We start from the raw sequence: 27425 nt of genomic DNA, 5'->3' as shown, positions 1-27425 counted from the left end.
CTTCTTAATCTAGTTAAGACTGAAGCCTTTCGGCCAACTGGGTTTCTTTGATTCTTGGAACAACATCACAGCTGTATTAGAAGTGTATAGAAGTTTTGAGGTAAGGTAGTTACAGTGCTGGAGAGTAGAAACATGTTGTGTGCTGATTAGCGTATGCAATTATGGACTTCACTGTACTTGTACATATAACAATAATGACCCTATGACTTTCAACCAATTAGATGTAAAGTTAGTCTCTGATATTATCAACCAAGGACTACAAGAAAAAAACATGTAAGGTCCTCTATTTGAAAGGAAATGAGAGCCTTTTTGTCATCGTCATTAAAGCGCATGCTAAATCCTCTAACACTGGAGGAAAAAATATAAAAAAGTAACCAGATTATTTTACTCCATTATTGAAGGATGTGAAAATGTGTGCCTTTGTGCATACAATTCTTAATTTATCATTGCTAAGGCTAAGAATATAAGTAACAAGCTGGTTAAGTTTGCAGATGATACCAAGATAAGTGGATTGTCAAATTGTAATCGGGAATCCTTTGAATCATTACAGAAGGACTTGGACAGCATACCAGCTTGGGCAGATTTGTGGCAGATGAAATTTAATATCAGGAAATGTAAAGTATTACACGTAGGGAGTAAAAATGTTAGGTTTAAATACACAATGGGAAGTCTGAAAACTGAGAGTGCACCTTATGAGAAGGACTTAGGAATCATAGTGGACCCATCAATATCAACTGCCAGACGGTGTTCAGAAGCCATTAAGAAGGCAAACAGAATGTCAGGTTATATAGTGCCCTGATGTGTGGAGTTCAAGTCCAAGGAGGTTTTGCTCAAGCTTTATGACACACTGGTGAGGTGCCATCTCGATTACTGTGTGCAGTTTTGGTCTCCAGGCTACAAAAAGGACATAGCAGTGCTAGAAAAAGTCCAGAGAAGAGTGAATAGGCTGATTGCAGGGCTACAGGGGATGAATTATGAAGAAAGATTAAAAGAGCGTAGCCTTTTCAGTTTAAACATAGAAGATTAAGAAGTGACATGATTGAAGTGTTTAAAATTGTGAAGGGAATTAGTCCAGTGAATTGAGACTGTTACTTTAAAATGACTTCAACAAGAACACGGGGACACATTTGGAAACTTGTTAAGGGTAAATTTTACACAAACATTGGGAAGTTTTATGTTTTTTTTTTCACAGAAGACCATAGAAAAGGAATAAGCTACCAAGTAGTCAGGTAGACAATATGACTTTAGGAGCTTTCAAAACTAGACTTGATATTATTTTAGAAGAATGAAGGGACTGTCAAGCTTTGTTGCTGAAAGGCCTCTTCTCATTTAGATTGTTCTAATGTTCTAGGAAAAAAAGAAAACTCTAAGGCTGATTGGTTGAAGATGCAACTCCAGAAGCAAAAACATTAATGTGATTCCAGAAACAACACAAACCCCAATCATCCACCAAACCCCTTTTCAGTAACTATGTGAAGGGATGAAAATTAAAAAAGCCTCTGTTACCTGTGGGTGCTTTGATAGGTAAAGGTGGGTTAGAGATGTAGTCATCTGGGCAGATCAGGTTGTGTTTTCGCAAAAGTTTGCTGTTCACGCACCACCTGAAGGTAGACTCCGCTGAAATAGGGAGAAAGAGAGAAAATATTAATATGAGGGAAAAGTCCAATCATCCTTTGGCATACATTTGTATGCTTTAAAGTTTTATAATGATAACACTTTTTACTTTCTATCCCTTTTTCCAGTTGATCACAAGCATGTAAGTTAAAGCATAAATGCACAGATACCCAGTGATGGACTGGCATTATGCTCAGGATTGATTCCTGCTTTCCATCTGATGCTGCAGATACAGTATGTACTTGCAGAAATAAAATACAATATACTATTCATTTACCTCATATTAATCTTTTTATTTCAAATCTTTAATACATATTTATAAAGCAGAAAAAGCTATTATCACTTAACAGTTACAATATACAGTGGCAATACAAAGTATGTGAACCCTTTGAAAATAACTGCTTTAATATATAAATTTGACTTAAAATATGATCTGATCTTCATCTAAGTTACAGTAATGAACAAACACCATCTGTTTTAACTAATAACACAAAATATTATATTGTTCTTGCAATACATCATTCAAACATTCAGAGGTGTTGGCTGAAAAACATAAGTAAACCCCTATGACTTTAACAAAAACTACCGTATATGCTTGCGTATAAGTCAGGTCTTGAAACCTGAAATATCGATCATAAAATTAGACCCCGACTTATACGCCCGTTCAAAAATGCGACACTTAATTTTTTTTTTTTTTACATCTACTTGCCTCCTCCAATCTTGCATCAGTTTCTCAGACGCATCGAATTTTGTTGCAGCAGCACAGTTTCCAATTTCTTTCGCTACTTCAATGACGTTTAATTTAAAACCAGCTTCATATTTTCTTCTGATTGAACGCTCCATCATAGACAAAGGATGCTCGATAAAGGTGTATGAGGGTATGAGATACAAAAAACACAAAACAGGGCAAACGTTGCTTCAGAATAGTTTGGGTATTACTGTGTGGTCACGTAGGCACAATAGAGAGAGAGACAGACAGAGGCTAGGAGCACGTGCTGATGCCACACCCACATAGAAAAAAAGGCAGTGTGGTCCATGATTACTCTCTCAGGTGGGCGTTAGCATATCATAATATCTTGGACCAATATCGTGAGTTTTCCGCATTTGACTTATACGACCGACATTATAAAATACCGGAAATTATATGATAAGATCAAGTCCCGACTTATCCATGGGAGAACTTACCCGCGAGTATATGCGGTAACTGCAGTCAGGAGTTCGCAAATCTGTCCAACCAATGAAATGTAATTGGGGGTGTGGTTAAGAGCTACTTTGACCAATGAAAAAAAAATTGCTTGCTATTCACAAAAATCATCTTTTGATATGAAGGATGCCTTGCAAAAAAGAGACCTCAGAAAATCTATGATCAGGAATTATTGATTTGCATAGAGCTGTTTAGATATTCGTCAGTCCATACTTACACAAACTATGTGTAAATGGAGACAATTTAGCACTGTGGCTGCTCTGCCTAGAAGTTGCTGCCCAGCCAAAATGACTCGGTAAGTACAACAAAGATTGCTCAGAGGGGTGAAAAAGAACCCTAGAGTAATAGCTAAAGGCTTGAAACAATCATTAGAACGGGTTAACATCTCTCATTTCTGCCATCCATAAAACATTGAACAGGCATAGCTTGCATGGCAGGACACTGAGGAGGAAGCCACTGCTCTCTAAAAAAGACATCATTACATGTCTGAAGTTTGCCAAAGACCAACTTGACACTCCACAGTACCACTGGGAAAATATTTTGTGGAGTGGCAAAACTCGTAAGGTTGAATTGTGCAGGAAGAATATTCAGCAGTACCTATGATGTAAAAGGAGCACTGCATACCTGCATGAAAATATCATCCCAATGGTGAAGTACAGTGGAGGCAGCATCATGGTTTGGGGCAGCTTTGCTGATCCTGGGCCTAGAAAGCTTGCCATCATTCAATTGGAAAATGAAATCCCAAGTTTACCAATGTCAGGTTGGCTGTTCACCTGCTGAAGCTCAGTAGAAGTTGGGTGGTACAGCAAGATAAAAGGCCCTAAGCCTCGAAGTATATCTACTACAGAATGGCTTCAGAAAAATAACATATGCCTGTCGGAATGGCCCAGTCAGATTCCACACTTTAACCCAATGGAGATACTATGGAATGACCTTAAGAGAGCTATTCTCGCCAGGCATCCTAAGAATATAGCAGAGCTAAAGCAGTTCTGTAATGAAGGATGCTCCAAAATCTTTTCTGAATGTTGTGCAGGTCTGATCCGCAGCTACTAGAGGTTATTGCTGCCAAGAATGACTGATATGACCAGTTATTAAATCCAAGGGTACACTTGCTTGTTCCACAACAGACTGTGAATACTTGATGGGTGTGTTCAATAAAGACACAGTTATAATTATTACCGGTAGTTTGTTATTAGTGTACACATATTGTGTTTTTCCTATACTTGTGACTTAGCTGAAGATCAGATCACATCTTATGACAAATGAATGTAGAAAACCAGATCATTCCAAAGGATTCACATACTTTTTCATTGCCACTGTATATTAATAAACACTGTATATTAATAAAAGGGACTATGTTCTCCTCATTAGAAAAAAAATATATACATTTTTAACAAAAGTTAAAATTCCTTTATGCATCTCTACAGTAAGAGAATGTATGTGGGATGGACAAACATGTATTAGCTTGCACTGCTGATTCACAGCCCTAGAGTCATGGGTTCAAAAAACAGACTAATCACTGTCTACACATTGACCGTGTGGACTATCATTCTAATTTTCCTCCCGCAACTTAAACTTCTGTATACGTTGTATGCATTCTTATTTGCTGTGTTCTTTTTAGGTAATCCACTTTTTCTCTCAAAACGTGGGTATTAGGTTGATTGGCAGCTCTAAACTGGCCAGTATGACGTGACCACAAGTGTGTGAATGAGTGGTCAGATGAAATGACCTATTCCTATTTGTCTGTAATAAAGCTACCATACCATGCCATTCTTAAACATACTTAGTCTCCTCCACAACAATGGGGTACAGCCTGTCCCAGGGTGAGACGTAGGGCACAGTCAATACCATACCAATTCATAATTTTCTATTGGTCAGACTTAAAACATTTCTTGGATGTATGGGGAAACCGTAATACTCGACACAGATAACGATTGGAGTGGGAAATTGAACCCTATGAACAATAACCAATATGTCACAATGACTCCTAAACTTGAAATGTCTTAAATTCAAATTATTAAGAAAAAGGCAATTGATTTATATGTAGAACATTGCCTGGTGACATACTCAAACTGTGTTAGAAATCAAATATATTAATTAAAGAAAGACATTTATCCTCTACTTGGACAAGTCAGTAATCAGGCAGGAAAAAACTCATTTGTTGCGTCTTTAATTACTCTTCAGCAAAAGCCAAACAGGAAGCATTCTTCACAGCAGTCTGTTACAGAATGATCAGAATGGTCAAAATAATAATCTCTTCTTCTATAATATGCTACCGTGGCTGTTCGTTTGTCTGTCCAGGATTTTAAATCACCTGTAGCTCGCGAACTGTTTCACCTATTGACTTGAAATTTGGTACACATGTACTACGTAACGTCTACTATCCGGGTGATGATTTTATTACTCTTTTTATTTTTATTTTATTTTATTGTAGAATCAACTCTCGGCAGCATGCAGCAGGGCGGCCGTGTGGCGCATGTGTACGGGCGCCATTCTCATTCCCTACCACCTTCGCTAATCATTCTTGAGGCAGATTGAAGACTTAAGTGCCAGATTAAGTTAAAAATGAAAGAAAACGTACTAAGTAATTGCAACACAAAAACTAACTTAATCAGTTTTAATGCGAAAAGATGCAGATGAAAGAAGAGAAGCAGCGGGCCACTAAGGTGGAGTAAAGAAGAGCTGCTCAGGAAGCAGCAAGCGCATCAACCTCTGAGCAAACGAATGCTAAACGTGCAGAGAACGATGATAAATATTATGAATGCTCAAGTCAAGTGTATTCACTGCACGTTATCATGCAGTGTGCAGTTACTGGTAAAATAATAATAGTCATTTTATAAACAACTCAATTTACATAACAGTGCTGATCACATCACCTGATGTTTACTCTGATTGGTTTGTTGGCTTTGTTAGTGTATTACATCAACCTTCTCCTGGTACATCCTTGTATTTTGTTGTTCACTTGACTTTTATCTGGTTTCCTGATATGCTTGAACAGGTTTTCTGACATTTATTAACCCTTTATGCTAATTATTAAGATGAATGTTTTGCTACACTAGAATTATTCTCTCACAAAACCCAAACTGCCAAGCTCAGATCTGAACACAAGACCTCTGACATCTCACTGGAGGAAGACTTTCATTCACATAAACACACCACTACACCTTTACACCTCTCCCCATAAGAAGCCACAAGAAAGAGGAGAATTTAATTTTGTTAAGCATATATTATATTTCTTAATTAGTCATTCAATCAATCAATTGACAGAATAATTAATTAAGTAGGAAATTGAAAATATGAACACAATATATTTCCCATTACATCTCCATTAAATATCTGGCAATAGACAACACATATTGCAATGGCATTGAATCAGCCTGGGAGTCACAAGCAGTACGAAAGGTCATTCCATCATACAAATGAACAATTTTAGTGCCAGCTGCAGGGGAGCCAATAAAAAATGACAAGTCTACCACACTCACATATGAATCCCAACAGCGAGCTGTTGTTCTAAAGATCATGAGCTGCCTGAAAGTGCAATGTAAAGAGAGAGAATCCATTGGCACTCAGCACCAACAAGCACTACACTGGTGTCAAGAGTGGGATGAGAAGACATACAGTCTGACTTAGCAAAGCAGCAAGTTTTGTGGAGTCCTGAACACTTCTGAGGAGTTGCTTGACAGTCGTGGCTGAGATCTAGGATTTGGATTACCATTTGCAGGATCAGTACAAGAAGACAGCTAAAAGGCCGCTACATCTGTAGGTCCTGTCCGTTTCTCTATCTGCTAAGGTCCATTGACCTGGACATGTGGGTGGCTGCGGAGCTTCAGCCTCATGGAAGGGGAAAAGTGCTGCAGATGGAGTTGCCACTGACTTTAAGTGTTCAATGTGAAACGGAAAGGACAAGGAAGATTATAGAGGTGTTACAAAGCATTTATGGAGGGAGAGTTTCAAAGCTGAATCAGGAATGGCATTTGCACATAAGTAAGGCAGCCAAGAGACTAGTAGTTTGTCTGCCCATATGTGATGGACATATCAGCACACAGAACAGTAGAGTTTAATACCCCTGTTGCACCACATGATAGTACAGTACTCAAAATCCCTGCTGATGTGCCCTCATCACAAGCAACATAACCACAGAAGAAGAGAAGAACACTCAGTTGTTTTGAAGAGTTTGTCTGCCATTAAAAACAATTAGAAGTAACTACTGGGTAACGTGACTAGGATGAAGAGCTATGTAACGCTACTGAACAGTTGAATCAACCTGGGGATGAACCACCAACAGAAAGAGCTGGCATTCCAGCCACTTCAGTGCCAGCTGAAAAAAAACAGCAAGCCTACCAGAGTTGCATACGAATTCCAACTAGTGCAGTACCAGTGAGTGGTCCGTCTAAGGACATCAAACTACCTAAAAGAGTGATGTAAAAAGGAAGAATCCATCAACACATGGCACTACAATATTTAACAGACAATTCATTCATGTTGTCTTCACAAGCACTTGTACGATATTAAGGAATTAACCTTAGCTTTGTCCCACCAGTATGTGTTAGCTCACAAAATATCTCCACCATACAAGATGTGCAAGCTCTGTCACGCATCCTTCCATAGTAATGCTTCTCCATGCCTTAACCTTTAATCAGCTTTATATATGACAAAGTTTGCAAGGCAGAGTATCCTTTCATCCTGGGAGAATCTAACCGTAAAATACTGCATGTATCTGAGTGGATTGCAAAAAGTGAAGTAATTCCCACCAAAAATAAACAGAGCATCTTTAATATGGTCAATGAGATGCAAATGATCTAATCAAATAATGTAGCATGTGTGGTCTGTGCTGCACCTCCAGTCTTTAAAGAACCCATACTCACTGCACATACAATCACATTAACACTGGATTTAAAAGTAAACAGAATAAAATGAACAATTTGTGACATTAGATTTGTTTCAACCTGCCAAAGTGTCTCAGTGTCATTTGGAGTATTTTGGCATGTACATCATGACACAGGTCTTTATTAAGTGTGGGGCTGATTTTCTTCAGTTGTGTATATTCACAAAGGACAAAGCTAATGACTTCATACCCAGTGGTAGGGACAGCGACTCATATATGTCTCCTGCTTCGTCTTTCCTCCTTTGCAGTTCCCTCTCCTCGTCTGCAGCTGCTCGAGCTCGGGCCTGGATGATGTGCTGCTCCAGCATGTCTGCTTCTCCTGTTCTTCTCTTGTACTCTGAATGGATCTGATGGATCAACAGATAAGCCCAGGAACAACTCCAAAGATATACAGCAAGCTTAAACGCAGGTTAAAATGCTTTAAAGGATATTGCAAAAATGCATAACTTTAAACTACAATCCCTCCTTCTTAGTAATTTGTGCTATCTTCATGAGTGAATTTTACATCACAGGAAGCCTACTAGACATAAAATTACAGCAAGTTGGAGAACAACAGATTTACATCCCAGAATAGCATAAAAAGAATTGCAAGAAAATATTTAAAAGAAATCACTGTTAACTTAATGTAGTGTTTTTCAAGTCAATATATACTATGGGGCTCCGCCCCCTACTTGCTTCGCTCGCCCACCCCTGGGTTTGGTTTACCGGATATATAATGGGAATTGTTACATATCCATTATTTTCACTTTTACTATAAAACTTTTGTAAAAACAATACTTGTCCTTTATTTCCGGCCCTGGCATGGTTAAATGTCTTTCTCGCAGGACGTATAACACTTCTTGCATTGTGAAGGGGGGGCGGCTGTGTGGTGTTATGGGTCCACAGCTCTCCCAGCAAAGGCCAGTTTTTGTTTAAATAAATAATCACCGCGCTCGCGACTTAGCGGGGGGGTGTGGTGGCTGTAGCGGGTCTCAGGGCGATCTGTGGTGTGGGCATTTCTCACCTAAGTGCACAGGTGAGAGAATGCCCACATCCGTGATTGTTCCTGGGGCTAATGTGCTGCAGCTGCTATGTCCTCTCGGTATAAATAGAAGCGTGAGCTGGCGATGAGGGAGAAAGGAAAGAAAGAGAAGGAAACGGAGGTTGCAGAAGGAAGCAGGAAGTGAGCGAGCGACCGAGTGAGAGACAGCAGGTAAGCGAGCGAGAGCAGGCTCGCAGCAGCTGAGCAGACAGCCTGGGTATTAGGCCAAGTTTGTTTTTATGAAGGATGGGAGTGACCAGGAAACGAGTGACTCTCCGCGTGAGGCCGCGGGAGTTGGGACTTGGGACGTGGTGTCTCCAATGTGGGAGCCTTGATCATTGGGATAGTCCCAAGTCACTGTCAGGGGGAGCCGACTGGAGCCAAAGATCGGTAAGGCGACTGACAGTAGCAGAAGTAGTGGCAAAAGAAGGTCACCTGCAGAGAGAGCGTCTCGCCTGCTGCAGGACCCTAATGGGAGAAGCAGGTGAGACGCTAGTTTAAAAGAAGCACCTGGCTTGGCATTTGTGTAACTGTTTTAAGAAAGACTGCTTCTTGCACAACATTTTAACCTCGGTTTTAAAGGATTGTGTTTTTTGTATGTTTAACCTCCACACGTTTGTTTTTTAATAGATTATTTATTTAATGAAGATTTTTGAATGCACTGCTGCACTTTGTTTGAACACTTGTTTTGTTTGTTGAATAAAAGCACTTTTGAACCATCCCCTTGCTCCATTGTTATTGCCTCACTGTCTAGCTCATCGGTGACATTACCGACAGTGTTGGGTTTAAGGGCTCCCTAACAGCGGATGGGAGCACAGAGCTGAACCCGCATCATCACAGGCTGAACACACGCTAAGGAGACGCAGTCGGATCATGTTGTCTGCTGCTGCTGGCGAGCTGCCTGTTATGTTTGTCGCTCTGTGCATTGATCATTTAAAAGCCTGCACAGCAGCTGTCCTTTTGCCACTTCGTGTCTCTGCTGCTCGCGTTGTGAAGGGGGGTGCTGAACGCACGCTAAGGAGTTGCAGTCGGATCATCTGCTGGCTTCCAACTGCTGCTGCTGGCAAGCTGCGTGTTCTGTTTGTCGCTTGTAGTTGTTTCAAGAGCTGGGAACACATGACGTCTGACTACCAAAAGCATTCCAACAACTGCTTGGTTAGATGTTCGTGAACTTGTTTTAAATGTTGTCTCACTGCCTCGTCTCGCGGGACATCAAATTGCAATCTCTTGGCACCAAATATCATGTTTAAGGTCCCTGCGAGACGCTCCGTGGCCAATCTCTTTCATCTCGCGGGTCTTTTAAGTGTCTTCCGAGAAGATCACGTCTCGTCTCCCTGGTCTTCCTTCCACCAAGATTTTTTTTATAATAGAAAGATAGGGATCTGAACACAGTAACATACAAGCATATATCCTGTAATGCTGTTTGAAAATTGTGCTGTTATGCTAAATACAACTCGTAATATTTATGTTTTATTTTAGTGTGTTTTTATTTTAGAATTAGTTAGTTAATGGCTGTTAAACTGTTTGACCAGGACTATAACTATGTTTTAGCGCTCATAAACTGACATTCTGTACTCAAAATATTCTGTAACTGAAATGGCAAGGAGGTACAAATGACCTCATTAGACCATTAATATTCATGAGGTAGTTTTCCAAAACTGTCAAATTTTGGAAGTAGATAAAAATTCTGGGGTGTGTGGAAAATAGACATAGGAATTCTTGGAAAAATAAGTATAAATTGCTAAACAGTGTCATCATTTATTAGAATGTTTATGTTTAAGCTTAGATAAGGTGACCAGTGTGTGGAGGCTTGGGACTTCAAAATGAACATGTTTCATGTCTAGCCAAAAGTAACTTCCAGACCATGAGAACTTATTGGTTGTCCCAAACTTTGACTGATGGCACTATCTTACATAAGGCAGGGTTTTTATTATGAAAAGGGTCAGACAAAAGACACTGTAAATGCAAAGGATTTTAAAAAGCACATTATTCAAGACAGGATGGCTTCAGTCTGAAGCATGCATATTGTGTAATCTATCAGAGACAGTAGAGCATATTTTATTAGGTTTTGTGGTATATAAACTACAACAAGTTCAATATTGTAAATCCCTGGGAATGGGTAATTTCATGTTAGAACAATTATTAAGGTATGGAGAGGAGTTTAAATTGATCCAAATTTAATTTAAAAACTATAGGGTTATTAGAAAGCATTTAATTGGAAAATATAGGTATTTCTAGTCATAGTTTTGTTTTCCATTTCTGCCTCACACTCCAGTCCAGTTGGTAGCGGTAATGCACCTTAAGTTGGTTTGCCAACTTAGAGGAAGAAGAACAAGAAGAAGAAGAGGGCACCTGTCAAGACTGGGAGGAGAGAGAGAAACAACTGCTAAACAGAGGACCACTCGGTCAAATTTTGCCACCTACAATCTGCCCCTTTGCTCCCAAGCATCACACCTGGTTTAAGAAAACAAAGACTGTAATAACCAAAGCTACAGCCACCTGATACGAAGCTTGTTATGTGACTCTGATCTGAATCTTTTGGGTTGTATGTTTTCATATCTATCATTTAGACCTTCCTTCCCCTTCAAAAACATATAAGCAATGATTGAAATAGTTTTGAGCACTGTTCTTCTGTTGTCCTGTTGTTTACTGACATTTACCAATCACCAATGATTGTTCATGAAACAAAATGTTCATTTAGGTAAAGCCATAGGAAAACCCCCAGACACAGGAAGAATATGTAGACTTTATAAAAGCAGTGATCTTTAAAGTGGTCGCATAACCACACAAGATCCATTTTGATGTGATTTGACTCAAATGACTGCGCCATTTCAAGCCAGACTTCTTATTTTACAGCCAAAGTATGGCAAGTGTGCTTGTACTAAAGCAGCATATGACATGAGACAACCATGAAAAACAAACCTAGTTAAATAAGGCAGATGTTAATAAGTGCAACAAAATACAAAAAATTAATCTACAAAAAGAAATTATAATTTAAAAAATACTTAGAGTGCATTGCTGTAGAGCAGATATACATACAACTCCAAATCAGAAAAATCTGGGATTGAATGGAAAATGCAAATAGAAGAAAAACACAGTAATTTTTAAATTTACTTTGAATTTTATTTCATTGCAGACAGTATGAACCCAAGATATTTCATATTTTGTCTGGTCGACTTCATTTAATTCCTCCTATTCTTGCATTTCAGGCTAAAAAAAGTTGGGGCAGTAAATCATTCACCATTTTGTAATGTTGCCATTCCTTTTCACATACCAAGTGATGAAGCATTTCAGGTGTTATTTTGTCCCATTCTTCCTGCAAACACGTCTTAAGGTGTGCAACAGGTTGTCATTGTCACATTTTTCTTTTCAAACTTCTCCACACATTCTCTACTGGGGACAGGCGAGGACTGCAGGCAGGCCAGTCCAATACCCAGACCCTCTTCTTCCACAGTCAAGCCTTTGTAATGTGTGCAGTGTGTGGTTTTGCATTGTCTTGTTGAAAAATGCATAGACATCCCTGCAAAAGATGTCATCTTGAAGGCAGCATATGTTGCTCTAAAATCTCAATGTACTTTTCTGCATTAATGCTGCCATCACAGAAGTATAACTTACCTTTGCCAAGGGCAATGACACAACCCTATACCATGACAGACCCTGGCTTTTGGACTCGTTGCTGATAACAGTCTGGATGGTCCTTTTTGTCTTTTGTCCAGAGCACACAATGTTCCATTTCTTCCAAAGAAAGATCTGGAATACCGAATCGTTTGACCATAATATACACATTTTACAGTTTGAAGGTTCATCCCAGATGCCTTGGAGCCCAGAGAAGTTGACACCAGTTCTGGACATGGTTAACATAAGACTTCATTTTTGCACAGTAAAGTTTTAAGTGGCATTTGTGAATGAAACTCCGTATTGCAGTTCTTGACAAAGGTTTGTCAAAGTAATCCCTCGCCCATGTGGTTATATCCGTTGTTGATGAATGATGGTTCCTGATGCAGTGCCGTCTGTGGGATCGGAGGTCATGGGTGTTCAGCTTAGGCTTGCACCCTTGCTCTTTATGCGCTGAAATTCCTCCAGATTCCATGAACCGTTTGAATCGAGTGAGAAATAGCCAAATCCCTTCCAATCTTTCTTTGAGAAACATTGTTTTTAAATATTTTAATAATTGTGTCACGCTTTTGTTGACAAACTGGAGATCCTCTGCCCATCTTTGCTCCTCAAAGACTCAGCCTTTCATAGATACTGCTTTTGTACCAAATCATGATAACAATCACCTGTTGACATCACCTGTATGAAATCACGTCATTATTTCATTATTTTATCTCATTACTGGCTCTAATTTGCTTGTCCCAACTTTTTTTAGGAATGTGTTGCAGGCCTAAAATACAGGAATGGATGTATATTAGCAAATGAAATTAAGCTGACCAGACAAAATATGAAACATCCTGGCTTCATACTGTCTGTGATGACATGAAAGTCAAAGTAAATTTAAGAATCACTGCTTTTTTTTTTTATTTGCATTTTCCATAACTTTTTCTTAGTTGGGTTGTAATCAGCAGCACTCTTCCTACAATATGAGCAACAGATTCAGAACTTACAACTTTATTATCTCTCTGTTATAAAAAAAATCTTGGAAGGCTTGGAAGGAGCCGAGACGTGACCTTCTCAGAGACACTTTAACATCCCACGAGACAAGGCAGTGACACAAAAGGACAGCTGCTGTACAGGCTTTTAAATGATCAACGCGCAGCACGAAATGCAGATCACGCAGCACGGCAGCAGCAGCAAGCCAGCAACTGATCAAGCAAAGAGGAGGTAAAAAAAATGTATCTGTTTCCCATTGTTTCACCGTTTAAGAGGGGGTTTCAGATTAGCAACTGCATGTCCTTAGCGTGTGTTCAGTCCCCCTCTTCACAACGTGAGCGGCAGAGACGCGAAGTGGCTGGCGCAGGGTTGGTTGGGGTAATTATCTACTGTTTCACCAAACATAACACTTCTGGGGGATTTCAATATACATATGGATAATATCAATGTCCCTATTACTAGAGACTTTACATCCTGCCTTGAGAGTTTTGGATTCCAGCAGCATACTGATGTTCCCACTCATTCCAAAGGACATATCTTGGACTTGATTTGCTGTTCTGGAGTTACCCTGCTTGATTGTACTGCAGATGAACTTCCCATAACTGATCACTTTCTTATTTCATTCAGTGTTAAACTTGCACGTTCCAACACTAAGCTTTCCCATCTCATGTCTTTCCATAATATTAAGAACTAGTCATTTAGCCCGTTACAATAACGGGCGCTAGAACAGTAGTGCATAAACATTAGTAGGAACAGTCTATATTAAATGGCAAGGGACTTTGACCTCATTCTTTTTGTTGGTCGTATTTTTCTTTCTTTCAGCCTTTCTTTTGTTGATGTTTACTTGCTGAGCTGACCGTTCTTCGTGGGCTGCCGCCGTGTATTGTGTGTCTTTAATTTCCTGTGACAATAATACTGTATTGTACGGCTCTATTCAATAAGGGCGCGCACAAAAAGTCGAGCTTCAAAAGGGCGACCTCAAGTGAGCGCGGCGAATAAAGGCGTTCGTAGATAATTTAGTTCAAATGGCTCTGGAATATGTGAAGAGCAACAAAGGTGCAGATCTTTATTTACGCGCGCCTTTAGTCACCGCGCCCAATTGAGGTCGCCCTTTTGAGACTCGCCTTTTTGTGCGTGCCCTTATTGAAGGATACCGTCTTGTACGTCCGCTGGCTTGTATGTCCGTAATATACCTTTAATTTTCTCTGGCGGTAATACAGGCGTGCGCGTCGGTAATATGCCGTCACTGTATTGTGTACCTTTAATTTCCTCTCGCAGTAATACTGGTTTGTATTTCCGTAAAACGCCTGCAACTTTCTCTGACAGTAATATCGTGCATCGCACCGTGCCCCGTACATGCGCACTTCACCAGAACACACCCACACACGGACACCTGGACGCACATAGGGATTTTATATATATAGATTAACTTACTCTCTTTCCTCTAGTATTGATTCCCTTATGGACATTCATAATTTATCCACTCCTGAAGAACTGGTCTCACACTATAACACTGGACTCAGTGGTATTCTTAACTCTGTCACTCCATTAAAAACCAGATCTGTCTCTTTCTCCTTTTCTGCTCCATGGTTCACACCTGAACTTCGGCTATTAAAAGCCAAAGGCCGGCAACTTGAACGGTTATATAAAAAAACTGGACTCTTTGTTCACAAAGAGATGTACAAAAACCATATACTTTATTACAAGGACTGTGTTGCCCAAACTAAATCTAACTATTATACTATCATTATTTCCTCCAATGAAGGAAACACCAAGTCATTGTTTTCACTACTTAACAGCCTTGTCACTTCTCGTCTGGATTATTGCAATTCCCTTTTCTTTGGTCTTTCTCGCAAATCCCTTTATAAGCTTTAAATGGTCCAGAACTTAGCTGCCCGCATCATTACTAGAAGCCCCTCTATTCACCATATCACTCCCGTTTTGCAGCAGCTTCATTGGCTTCTAGTTCAGTTCTGAATTCAAAATTCTTCTGTTAACTTTTAAGGCTATCTACAACCTTGCCCCTCCATATCTGTCTGACCTCCTCCATGTTGACATTCCCTCCCGCACCCTTAGATCCTCTTCCTCCTTCCACTTGACTGTCCCCTTCATCCGTCTTACCACCATGGCATTCAGTTGCTCTGCTCCCCAGCTTTGGAACTCACTACCATCTGAGCTTAGAAATATTGAATCATTTTCACTTTTCAAATCTAAACTTAAAACTTATCTGTTTAAGACTGCTTTTTCTCTTTGATTACAATTGCTCTGTCTGGTTTTAACTTTTTTATTTTACTTATTGTTTATAATCTGTGTTTTGTCTATTGTTCGGTGTCCTTGAGTGTTTAGAAAGGCTCCTACAAATAAATAAAATGTATTATTATTATTTGTTTAATTAAACATTGTAGTCACCTTTCCCTGTGCAATATTGGATTCATGATTTACATGTAGTTCCGAACTTGAATGGAATTTATATTTTTGTGAGCAAAATTATTGACAACATAGTAGTATGATCATTTTTGCAACAAAAAAAAAAAAGTAAAGTTTTCCTGAATATCTGATTCAGACATTTATTCAAAGCTGGTAGTATATCTGCTTTAACCATATCTCTTGGTTGTTAAATCCAGATTCTTCCTGGCACCCAATGTAAAAAAAATGATTGATGGTTTCTATTTTCAGTTTCTTTAAAACTATAATTCATTATGTAACTGTATGAGATCTCCTGGAATAACTTCCATCTGTGATTTTGCAAATTTGAAAGAATTGCCACAAGTCCTTCTTTAAGGTTGAAAATGTTGGGTTCCCATAGTTAGTCAGATGAGATCCTACAGTGTACTTGGTTGTTTCTAAAGCTGGTGGATCAAAACTGCACACACGACACCAGATGCATATTACAGAATATTAGCATAAAGTCCCTTGATTTGCAATTGGCAAGATTTACGCTACAACATGTTTGCCTTTTTAATTGCTTCTGTAGATTATCTGGATTAGAATGTTGCATCAAGGTAAACCCCCATATTCTTTTCAGAGTTAGATCATGACTTTCTATGTCACTGTACAAAAGGGGACACTGGTTTCATGGCCACCCTCTACACTACCAGTCAGAGGTCTGATCACACCCACAAATTTTTATGTTTTTGACAGAAATTAATAATGTTTTTATCGAGATATCCTTAAATTGATTTAAAAATACAGTCAAGACATTACTAGTGTTGTTCATGGCTATTACTGCTTGAAATGACTGATATTTAATTTATTATTCACATATGCCTGCAAAGTCCCATTTCCAGCAGCCATTTCTTCAGCATCCTAATGGTCAACTCTGTTAGCTTATCCTTAATTGATCAGGTATAAATACTGATTATTAGAGAAACCTTTGTAAATGCATTATCAGTGACGCCTGTTATTCTGTTTACTGGGTTGAAAGGTACTGGCATTTACTAAGTACTGAGGTTCTCAACTGGACACAATGAAATCGCTTTCTAAAGAACAGCTTAGTCTATTGTGTTTTTTTTTTTTTTTTTTGCAGAATGAAGGTTACTCCATGTGACAGACTGCCATGAAACTGAACATTTCGTACAAAGGTGTCTATTACTGTCTTCAGTGAAGAGGGCAAACTGGGTGTTAACCAGTATAGAAAAAGAAGGGGATGGCCAAGGTGGGCAACTGCATAAGATGATAAGGACATCAGAGAGTATAGTATGAGAAACAAACATCTTACAAGTCCTCAATTGGCCTCTTCCTTAATTACATGCCAAACACCAGTGTCATCAGCAACAGTAAAAAGACAACTCTGAGATGCTGGCCTTAGTGGCAGAGTTTCAAAGAAAAAGCCATATCTGAAACTGGCAAATAAAAAGAAAAGATTAAAATTGGCAAAACAACACAGACATTGGAAGGAAGATAACTGGAAAAGCGTATTATGGTCAGCATTCTGCACTCGTCTTTTCTCTGTTTCAGATGACACTGGTTTTTGGTGCGCATTTAACAATGAAACCAAATGAGGACCTGTAATGCCAGTACCTTGCAACCCAAGTGAACAGATGTCTGAGGATCAGCTTGCTGGCTATGATCAGGTATGCAGTATCACTTGAGGGCAAGAGGGGGCATTGTTGTTGTCTTGTCACTTCCATCCACAGCACAGAGAAGACAACCCAAGAAGCCAACTGACCACGCCCCCATCAAATCCCAACACTCCCAGTCGGAAACTTATAAATACAAGCCTATTCCTGGAAGGTGGTGTCTCACTTAGACCCGGACTCAAATCACGACAGAACGCCTAGTTAGATGTTCCAAAAAATAATTTGTGTTCTAGCGCCCCTGTGAGCCTTTTTATTTAATTGGTTAGGAAGAAGATACTGTATTAAATGGGGTGGCCCGGTTGGCACCCCAAATATTTTTGGGACTCTGAAATTTCACTCGATCATCACAAGATTAACAGTTTTCAGTGTCCTGATGCAATTGCCAAGGTTTCTCTAATAACCAATTTTACATTTAATATGACTAAGGAAAAGCTAAGGGAGTTGACCATTAGGATGCTAAAGGAATGGCTGCTGAAAATGAGACTTTGCAGTCATATGTGAATAATTAAGTTAAAAATTAGTCAATTCAAACAGAAATAACCATTAGCAACACTACTAATGTCTTGGGTGTATTTTTAAATCAGTTTCATGGTATCTTGATAACAAAAGCGTCAACTTCTATCAAAAACACAAAAATTTCTGGGTGTGTCCAAGACTTGTATGCAAGGCCTAATTATAATATATCTGACTAGGGGGCTTTGCCCCTTCGCTAGCCAGCAGTATGCGCCGTTGTGAAGAGGGGGGCTGGATGCACCCCAAGGAGATGTGGTCACTCCTCCGAAACCCCTCTTAAATGGTGATACAATGGGAAACAAATACAGGTTTGTTTTTTTTTTACCTCCTCTTTGCTCGATTAGCTGCTGCTGCCGTGCCGCGTGATCTGCATCTCGTGCAGCGCTTCAAATGTTTAAAAACCTGTACAGCACCCGTACTTTTGTCTCACTGCATTGTCTCTCTTCTCCTCCAGACATCCTCAAACACTATTCGATCTCATTTCACTGTTCTGTTATTTCACTGAGTAATATTTTCCATTTATTTGCGCTAATGCAATCTTTACTATCATTTTTTTGAGGCTTTCGAATTTTCCTACTTCCATTATCTCTAATCTGCTCTGCATGTGTATCACGCCAACGTTTTGGAATTCTTTACGACATTCTACTTCGTCTTTTTCTGGCCCCGGGTGTGGTTAAATCTCTCCAAATTTGCACATAGATTATTTTTGTTCTTTTTTGCATTCTTTTCTCCAACGCTTTGGGGTCTCTTTCCGACGCGCTGCTCTTTCTTCTTCGCTTAGTCGTTGACGTGTCATCTAGAACGTATAAAATTTTTAAGAGCTGAGAGCACAGGATGTGTGTCTGCCAAAAGCATTCCAACAACTGAGAAGTCAGATGACCGTGGTCTTGTTTGAAAATGGTCGTAAGTAGAGCGTGACTTGACCGTCTTGCAGGACGTGAAAGTGTCTCTCTGTCTCTCTTCAAAAGATCATGTCTCATCACAGGAAAAAAAGTCTCGTCTCGTCCCAAGATTTTTTTTATAATAGAGAGATATAGTCTTAAATGTTTTGACAAATATATTTTTGAGCCAAAATCCTCCTTAAAATAGTTTTATGATTATAATTATCCAGCACCATGACTGGCTGTGTATGAATGAGTGTGAGTGTGTGAATCAGTGAGCCTGTGCTGAACTGGGGTCCTCTCCAGGGTTGCCCCATTTGTTGCATGTGATGCTGCCAAGAAATGCTTTAACGGTTCTCACCCTAAACTGGATATGCTGGTTCAGTAAGGGATGAATGGTTGTAGAATCTGCGCTTGATTAGATTTCAAAAGTGGAAGTTGTAAAATGCTCAGTAATTTAATGAATTGTGTTCCTATAATCTTAAACGTTTAACTCATGTTACTGTACAATTTTATTATATTTCTATCAAAAACATAAGCATTTGTGGCTGTGTCTAAACTTTTGACTGGTAGTGTACATGTGAGGATGTGAAATGCTGAGCTGTTTCTTTTGCCATTGGCATGCCCTACCACAGTGTCTATGACAATAACAGACTTATCCAAAATAAGACTAAAATAATGAAGTAATTTAAAATAGTTGTTAAAATAATAAAGCCAGTTTAGTTATACAATAAATAGGAGAGTGGCAGTTCATGAACTCCATCACAGACTGATTGTAAGTTACCTTCTTAAGCTCCTCGACATAATTCATAAGATAGGTGTCCTCTCCTCCCTTTGATTTCTCAAGATTGGCAAGCACATCCTTCCCGATTACATCGGCAGTGTACAGCTCCTTAAAGATGCAGGCCAACAAATGAGAAATATCCTAGAAAATCCAAACAAATACAAATTAAGAAGACAAGTTTACAAAAGCATGTGTGTTTGAATGAAAAAGAAAAGAAGGAGGCATGAAAAGCCAAGTAAATATAGTATTAAAACACAAAATACTAATCTCCTTTAACTCCCCACCTCAGCCTCACAAAACTGACGAACCCTGTGTGTCCTTGCTGTGACAAACATAATGAGATGCCCGTCTATTTCAGGGCACAACACAAAGACAACGTAGGTCCCTAATGCAAATCAGACACGGAAAGAAAAACAACTTTCTAGGAGAAGCCCAGTGCACACTACTTTCCATACGTTCATTTTCAAAACCTCTTTTACCCTTTGATCAGGAGTGGAGGCTTAGGTGGCTACACCAGAGAGAAGGAGCTCTGCTGGGATGGCCCTAGAATTTGTGATGGAGTTGCCAGGGGTAATCTCTGCCTGGGGTTTAAAGGCCACTACCCTCCAATATCTCTGGAGCTAAGAGATGGTAGGCAAACTCAAGAAAGTAGTCAGCTGGCAAGGACAGAGTGTGACTAGCATGTGGAAGAAAATTAGGAGAGGGACACAGAGATTGGAAATGTGAGTAGAAGATTCTCTAAGGCAGTGTGGCAAGTGTATGATCCATTAGCACTTATTGTGTTATCCTAGTTAGCCAATAAAATGTGTAATTCTGCTTGACTTCTCATTAAATGAGAACAAGGAAAGGATCTGATGACATTCAAACAAGTAAACATGACCTCAGGTGTCACCAGGACATACAGTGTCTTCAGAAAGTATTCACAACCCTTCACTTTTCTTCACATTTTGATATATTGCAGCTTTGTACTAACATTGTTCAAACTCATTTTTTCTCTCATCAAACAACAAGGTCTCACAGTTGGAAAAAGCCTAAGCCATGAGGTCAAAGCCATGCTGAAGCATTGAGTCTTGTTTGATGTGAGGGGGAAAAAATAATTGAAATTATTTTAGTGTAAAGCTGCAACTTTAAAAAATGTGAAAAAAGTGAAGGGATCTAAGCACTTTCAGAAGGCACTGACATTCATTAATGAGGGACATCAAGTCACATTTGGAAGTTAAGGGACTCTACACACAGACTTTAGTGTTTTATTATCCATCCATCCATTTTCCAACCCGCTGAATCTGAACACAGGGTCACGGGGGTCTGCTGGAACCAATCCCAGCCAACACAGGGAGCAAGGCAGGGAACCAATCCCAGGCAGGGCGCCAAACCACTGCAGGACACACACACACACCCACACACCAAGCACACACTAGGGCCAATTTAGAATCGCCAATGTACCTAACCTGCATGTCTTTGGACTGTGGGAGGAAACCCACGCAGACATGGGGAGAACATGCAAACTCCATGCAGGCAGGACCTGGGAAGTGAACCCGGGTCTCCTTACTGCGAGGCAGCAGTGCTACCACTGCGCCACTGTGCCACCCATGTTTTATTATATAGTGGATAATTTCTGTGAATAACTGTAAAGTTTTTTTTTATACTCTTTTTAGAAAGTAAAAGAGTTTATAACATACTGTGACATATATTAACATTCTCAAACCTGCTTATTCCAATTAAGGTTTGTGAGGGGCTGCGGCCTGTCCCAACAGCATTTGAAACATGCAGGAACAAACTCAGGACAAGATGCCAGTATACTGCTGGGCCCACTAATGCACACACCTACACTGTGTTAATCCAATTTACCTTAAGGATCATCCACATACCGTAGATGTGGGCAGAATGTGCAAGCTCCACAAAAACAACAACCATATGCAAGATTCAAACCCTGAATGCTGGATACTTGAGACAGCAATGTTAATCACTGCTCCACAGCGGTGGCTCCTCTCCTACCAAAACCTTCTTAGTCAGTTGTACTGTTCTGATGGCAATGGACTCAAGGCAGACCATTACAGTAATTAAGGTACATTTGCAATTTACTTCCAGTTCAGACACACCTGTGTTTCTTCTGAGGCAGGACGGTGTCGGTACATAGAGGGCTCCAAAGAGCTGCCTCCGCTGTTTGGAGTAGACTGCTGGAGCATCTGTAAGGGAGACATTATATTCAATTATAGCCAAGCCATATAAACACAATCTAAAACATTCACTGGAGAGGTGCAATGCAAGATCCGACCTGGGATGGGATGTCACTCCAGAGATTAAATCTGATTTATTTTATACAAAGTTGTCGAATCTCAAATATAATATGTAATATTTTAACAGAAAAAAAATTCAGAAAACTTTGGCTGTGAATGGTACATAGCAGGACTGGAATGTCCAGGAAAAATAAGGAATTACATTTATGCACACAAAATCTTTTACAAGCTTTTAATAATGTCTTTGGCCTATAGTGGCACAAACTTTCAGATTTGATCTATCAGTCAAAAACATAAATAAAACAGTGACTAAATACTTGAGGGTAAGTTATTATCCACACTTTTTGTGAAAATTTTGTTTGGATTGGCTGTACAGTTTTCCCTGTGCTGATGTGGAAACATGGTGTGTCTGTGATCGCAGTGGTCAACTTTGATCAGTCAGTTTCTCTTGTTGTTTCCTAGCACTAAATATAGCCACGCCATTCTTGATTAGACTGTTTCCTCCACGACTGTACCATTTCTAGATATCAAGTCTTTCTATCAGCTTTCCAAGACTTAAACCCTCTGTCTGCTACAAGTTGACTGGCTCACACAGTTTCTTTCTCTACAGCTCCTTCCATTCCTGGCAAACTAAAAACTCTCTAATTCACTGTTACTTAGACTTACTGTGTATATTTATATAATAATAAAAATAACAATAATAATAATTCATTACATTTATATAGCACTTTTCTCAGTACTCAAAGTGCTATCCACACAGGGAGGAACAGGGAAGCGAACCCACAATCTTCCACAGTTTCCTTACTGCAAAGCAGCAGCACTATCACTGCACCACCTGTATATCATAGGCAATATCTCTCTATTATATAAAAAAATCCTGGGATGAGACGAGACTTTTTAGCCTGGGACGAGACGTGACTTTTTCAGATAGACAAGACATGACTTTATCACAGAGATACTTTCACATCCCGCAAGATGAGACTTTGTGCCAAGAGATTTAACCACGTCCAAGACAGGAAATAAAAGACAAAGAGTAGATGACAAAGTATTACATTGTAAAGATGTTCAAAACAATTGGCGCAATACACATGCAGAGCGGTTAGAGATAATGAAAGTAATAAAATTCGAAAGTCTCAAAAAAATGATAGTAAAAATCGCATTAGCGAAAACAAATGGAAATAATTACTCGGTGAAATAACGGAACAGTGAAAAGAGATCGAATATATTGTTCGGATTTAAATTTTAAGTCGGAGACTTGTAGATCGTCTAAATTCATGTTGCCATCAGGGAAAAGTATTGTTTCTTCTCAATGAAGAGGCATATCCGCAAGAAATGAAAGATTTGTTGTTTGGTGAAAGTGAAACCCACATACACGAGCGGCAGAGACACAAAGTATTTGGGTTGGCAAGGGAAGCGAGCAGGGGACAAAATTTGTGTTTTCAGTGGATTTACATGTTTTATGCATGTGCACATTTTACACTAACATAAAGAAATCCTTCAATCAGAACAAAACATGACTCAGTAATCTGCTGCGTAAAATTCTAAATTCCTATTGATTTAGACAAACATTGCCCTGTAAATGATTTTTTGCATGTTTTCATACATCTGCAGCACTACTGGGAAGGAGTACATCATTTTTAACAGAATATTTTCTTGTATTTCTTTTCACAAAATGATATGTTATTAGCCTGCAATATTTTCCTGCTAGAAATTGCAACTTTCTGCAATTGAATGTAGGGAAACATTAGATTTCTGTGAATACATTAAGTACATGAAAAAAAGCAAATGCAGCAGCTAAAAAAACTTGTATTAGGTACTAGGCTTTTTCTAACTAAATAAATGCTATACTAGTGACCTGACCAGCACACAAAAAAGCTTCAGTTTCACAAAATGAAAGCAGAATAGACCTGCGTTAAATGAAGGCCTGTTTACCGTGATTTGATAGACAATACCCAATCCACTTTTTAGGTGAGATAGAGAGAAGAGAGGAAGACGGCCTTGCACCACAGGAACTAGATTGTTCTGCTTTCAGTCCAGTTGACTCCCCAGGAATACTTCACTAACTGCCAAAAAAATAAAATAAAATAAATATTTAGTTACAGGAAATATACATGACAGAGCTCTACAGTATAATGGAGGGCCAACCCTGAAGTGATTTGTGTCTGGAATGGGTCCTTGTCATTTGGGTCTAAGAAGAGAATCTAGTAGGTTAGTTATTTAGTTTGTTAGACAAATAGGTAGATGAGAGATGAAAGGCGATAGATAGATAGATAGATAGATAGATAGATAGATAGATAGATAGATAGATAGATAGATAGATAGATAGATATGAAATAAACTATATGATAGATAGATAGATAGATATGAAATAAACTATATGATAGATAGATAGATAGATAGATAGATAGATAGATAGATAGATAGATAGATAGATAGATAGATAGATAGATAGATAGATAGATAGATATGAAATAAACTATATGATAGATAGATAGATAGATAGATAGATAGATAGATAGATAGATAGATAGATAGATCTATAATTCTATTATAATTCTATTCTAAAATAATTACACAATTTTTAATGAAGTACAACTAACATAATTACTTTTGATATTTGAGCTGTTATGTCATTACAGTAATCGTGTCTATCAACTTTCATTAACTATTTAAAGGAGAGTTTTACAATTACTATTTTTAAAATGACCATTACAATATAAATTACATTATTTAAATTAAGAATATGCAACAAACTAAACTGTAGAAAATCTGGTCACACTTTCAAACAGACATTGCTCAAGTCAGGATTGTTCTGTGGATAATTAACATTTAAATAATTACTACCCAGTATCAGAAAGCACAAAAACAATCTGCCTGCTAAGACTAAGTTTAACAATAATTTATAGATAGTAAGACACCCTACGGAATGACCTGGGTTGCCAGCATTTCTGCATTTTATTGTTCATAACGGAAAACTCAGACTTCCGTTCCACAAAAGAAATGTGGTTCATGAGGTTATTTTTCCTTCTTTCTATTGCGGAGTTCACAGACATCAGTCTGTGTAGGCTGCTGTCAATGTTTGTTGTACCGGCATTGTGTATCCCACAACTGATGCTTCTGATTGGCTTGTGCAATGTGCTTCACTCTCAGCAGATGTCACCACTGTTCTTTTCCTGTCACTCATGGCACATGCCCACACTGCCAAGTTCTGATTATGTTGCAGAGGTAATCGGCAACTCCAACTTATGCTACAAGAGTGCATATCACAGCACAAGTTCTCAATTGAGATCAAGATCAGGGTTCGAGGCCCAGTGGTTTGCAAGTTTTTGTGTGACAGATGGGCAGTCCTTAACATTATATATATATGTAGATAATCTTTTTCTCTAGTGTAATAAAACTTCGAATAATCAAACAAAGTAAAATAAAGATAAAATAATACTGCCTAGGATATTTTCTCAGTTGATGAAACTAGCACAAATGTTTACAATCCAGTCTATTCTAAGCCATTCATTAAACTATTATCAAAACTACTTAATCCAATTCAGGGTGACAGAGGCTGGTGCCCATCCCAGCAGTAGTGGGCACAAAGCAGGAGGCAATCTTATAATGGATGCTAAAGTATAGAAAGACAATTTAACGAATTGCATAATGTTCAAATAAAACACTGCAGGAGTATACAGTAATTCTCAAAACTAAGAAAAAAAATTAAAGAATGAAGGATTTGTTTTTAAAAGTCCATTTATTTTCCAATCAAGCAGTGCCAGTAGAGTAATTTCTATTACCCAATTTGTCCATTCACTTTCCAATCCCAAGCCTTCCAGTACAATGTCATGGAGAGTCGGACCCAACAGGACAGGTACCTGGCAGAAGCTAACCTGTTAAATCTGTGAGGGCACACTCGTGAAGTAACCTGATAGCACATGTTTGATTCATAGCAGAAACTTGTGGGATTGTGGGGTGAACATGACAGCTCCTCCTAGAAAGGTAGTGTGGTGTAGTGGTTAATTCTTTGGACCTCAAATACTGAGGCTGTGGGTTCAAATCCCACTACAAAAACTGTGTGATCATGAGAATGTCACTTCACCTGCCTGTACTCAAATTGGAAAAATAACAAGAAATGTAACCAGTTGTATATTACAGATGTTGTAAGTTGCCGCCAATAAAGATGTCAACCTACCAGGAATCACTTGAATTGGGGCCCAAGTTTTAGGAACCACAAGGCCTCTTCTTAAATCCTTGGCTTTGGCAAAGACCTTTGTGTATTTTATATTTTTGTTCAGAAAAAGAACATTATTATTATACAAATACATACTGGGCATGGTGAGCCACTGCATTCATTTAAACTATAGAGAAACTATTTTTATGAAATATTTGACTCCACATTGTATACTTGAATTTAGCACTTCTTCATCCTGACATTTTATTTGACAGGTTAGATGCCCCAGGTTAATTTGTGTGTTCAAGTGTGTGCTATGTGTTCAATTTTGCTTCAGTAGGTCCACCAGCCCAATGTCACCTTTAAATTTAATTAAGCAGCTTCAGACAATAATTGGCTAAACGGGAGACTTCTGTCCCTAGAAAACGAATGCATGTCACTCATTTTAAATCAAAATGCTGCTCGGTTGGTCCACTCTCGACTTCTTACGCGTTACAAGCACCTCGGTGCTCAGTTTACTGCCAGCGTTCACTTTCATAAAGTTCTATGATTGTACCAGCAGGCTGACGTAGGTTTATTTTCATTTCCGTTGTGATTCTGAAAGCTGCTGCCAGCTCGATGTATCCCGAGGACTTAGTGGCTTCCTGTGCCAGGAACTGCTTGCGACACGACAATCAACGCTACACAAAACACTCCTATAGTGACAGGCGGCAGCAGTTTGGAAGTCCGGCACTTCACATTTTTATACCCCGCCCCATAACCCACCTCTTATTCTGCACATCTCCACAAGTTCTACCGAAATATCTCGACCAAATCGATCAACGTGTCGCTCAGTCACGCTTGTTAAGGGTGGCCCGAAAATGCATTACTGTACCACCGTCAGTTAGACTTATACTAAGCTTCACACGGGCTTCGGTCCACGTTTGTTTACAGCGTGCTGCCATGGCGACCAAAGGACGTTCTTTCAAGGACCCGCGTGTGTTAAAGGCGCAGACTGTGCGAGTGGTACGCAGAGAGACGGGGTCACAAGGGCTCGGTGTTGTATTCTGGTAATATTATTGGTTTGGTAGTTATTTTAATAAGTTGGCTTTAGAACTGCTTGGTCGCGATCTGGTTACTATCACTAAGCTTCAGCATTAATTATTACCTTAACTCAGGGGTGTGCAAAGTCATTCCTGGAGGGCCGCAGTGGCTGCGGGTTTTTGTTCCAACCCAGTTGTTTAATTAGAAAACAATCCTTACCAATAATTACATTTCATGGCTTGTTAGTGCTTTAACTCTGCTATGTCATTCTCAAATCCTAGATTTTTTTTTTCCATTCTAAAGATATTATCCAAATATTTTGAAGTGTAAAACGGATGGGTAATTCTCAGTCCTTCACTTTTTTCTCTTCTCTTTCCTTCCAAGTATTTAATTAAACCAAATAGTGCCTGATAAATACACACAGGCGTAAAGGGTAAC

General features: G+C 39.1%; 1 protein-coding gene across 1 annotated transcript in view; it reads right to left on the bottom strand.

Annotated features, from left to right (window-relative positions):
* dlec1 (DLEC1 cilia and flagella associated protein) overlaps positions 1-26875 on the bottom strand; it is a 128004-nt gene extending 101129 nt beyond the window's left edge. The window contains exons 1-6 of the mRNA XM_028804205.2: positions 26730-26875; positions 23741-23871; positions 21671-21757; positions 19572-19712; positions 7894-8050; positions 1507-1617 (exon numbers count right to left, since the gene is read on the bottom strand). Of these exons, the coding sequence (XP_028660038.1) occupies positions 1507-1617; positions 7894-8050; positions 19572-19712; positions 21671-21757 (496 nt within the window). The 5' untranslated portion in view covers positions 23741-23871; positions 26730-26875. The remainder of the gene's footprint in view (positions 1-1506; positions 1618-7893; positions 8051-19571; positions 19713-21670; positions 21758-23740; positions 23872-26729) is intronic.
* Positions 26876-27425: the final 550 nt, after the last annotated feature.

This window comes from Erpetoichthys calabaricus, chromosome 6, assembly GCF_900747795.2.
Source record: "Erpetoichthys calabaricus chromosome 6, fErpCal1.3, whole genome shotgun sequence".
NCBI lineage: Eukaryota > Metazoa > Chordata > Cladistia > Polypteriformes > Polypteridae > Erpetoichthys > Erpetoichthys calabaricus.
The sequence above is the reverse complement of the archived record's forward strand: the minus strand, read 5'-3'. Positions and strand labels throughout refer to the sequence as shown.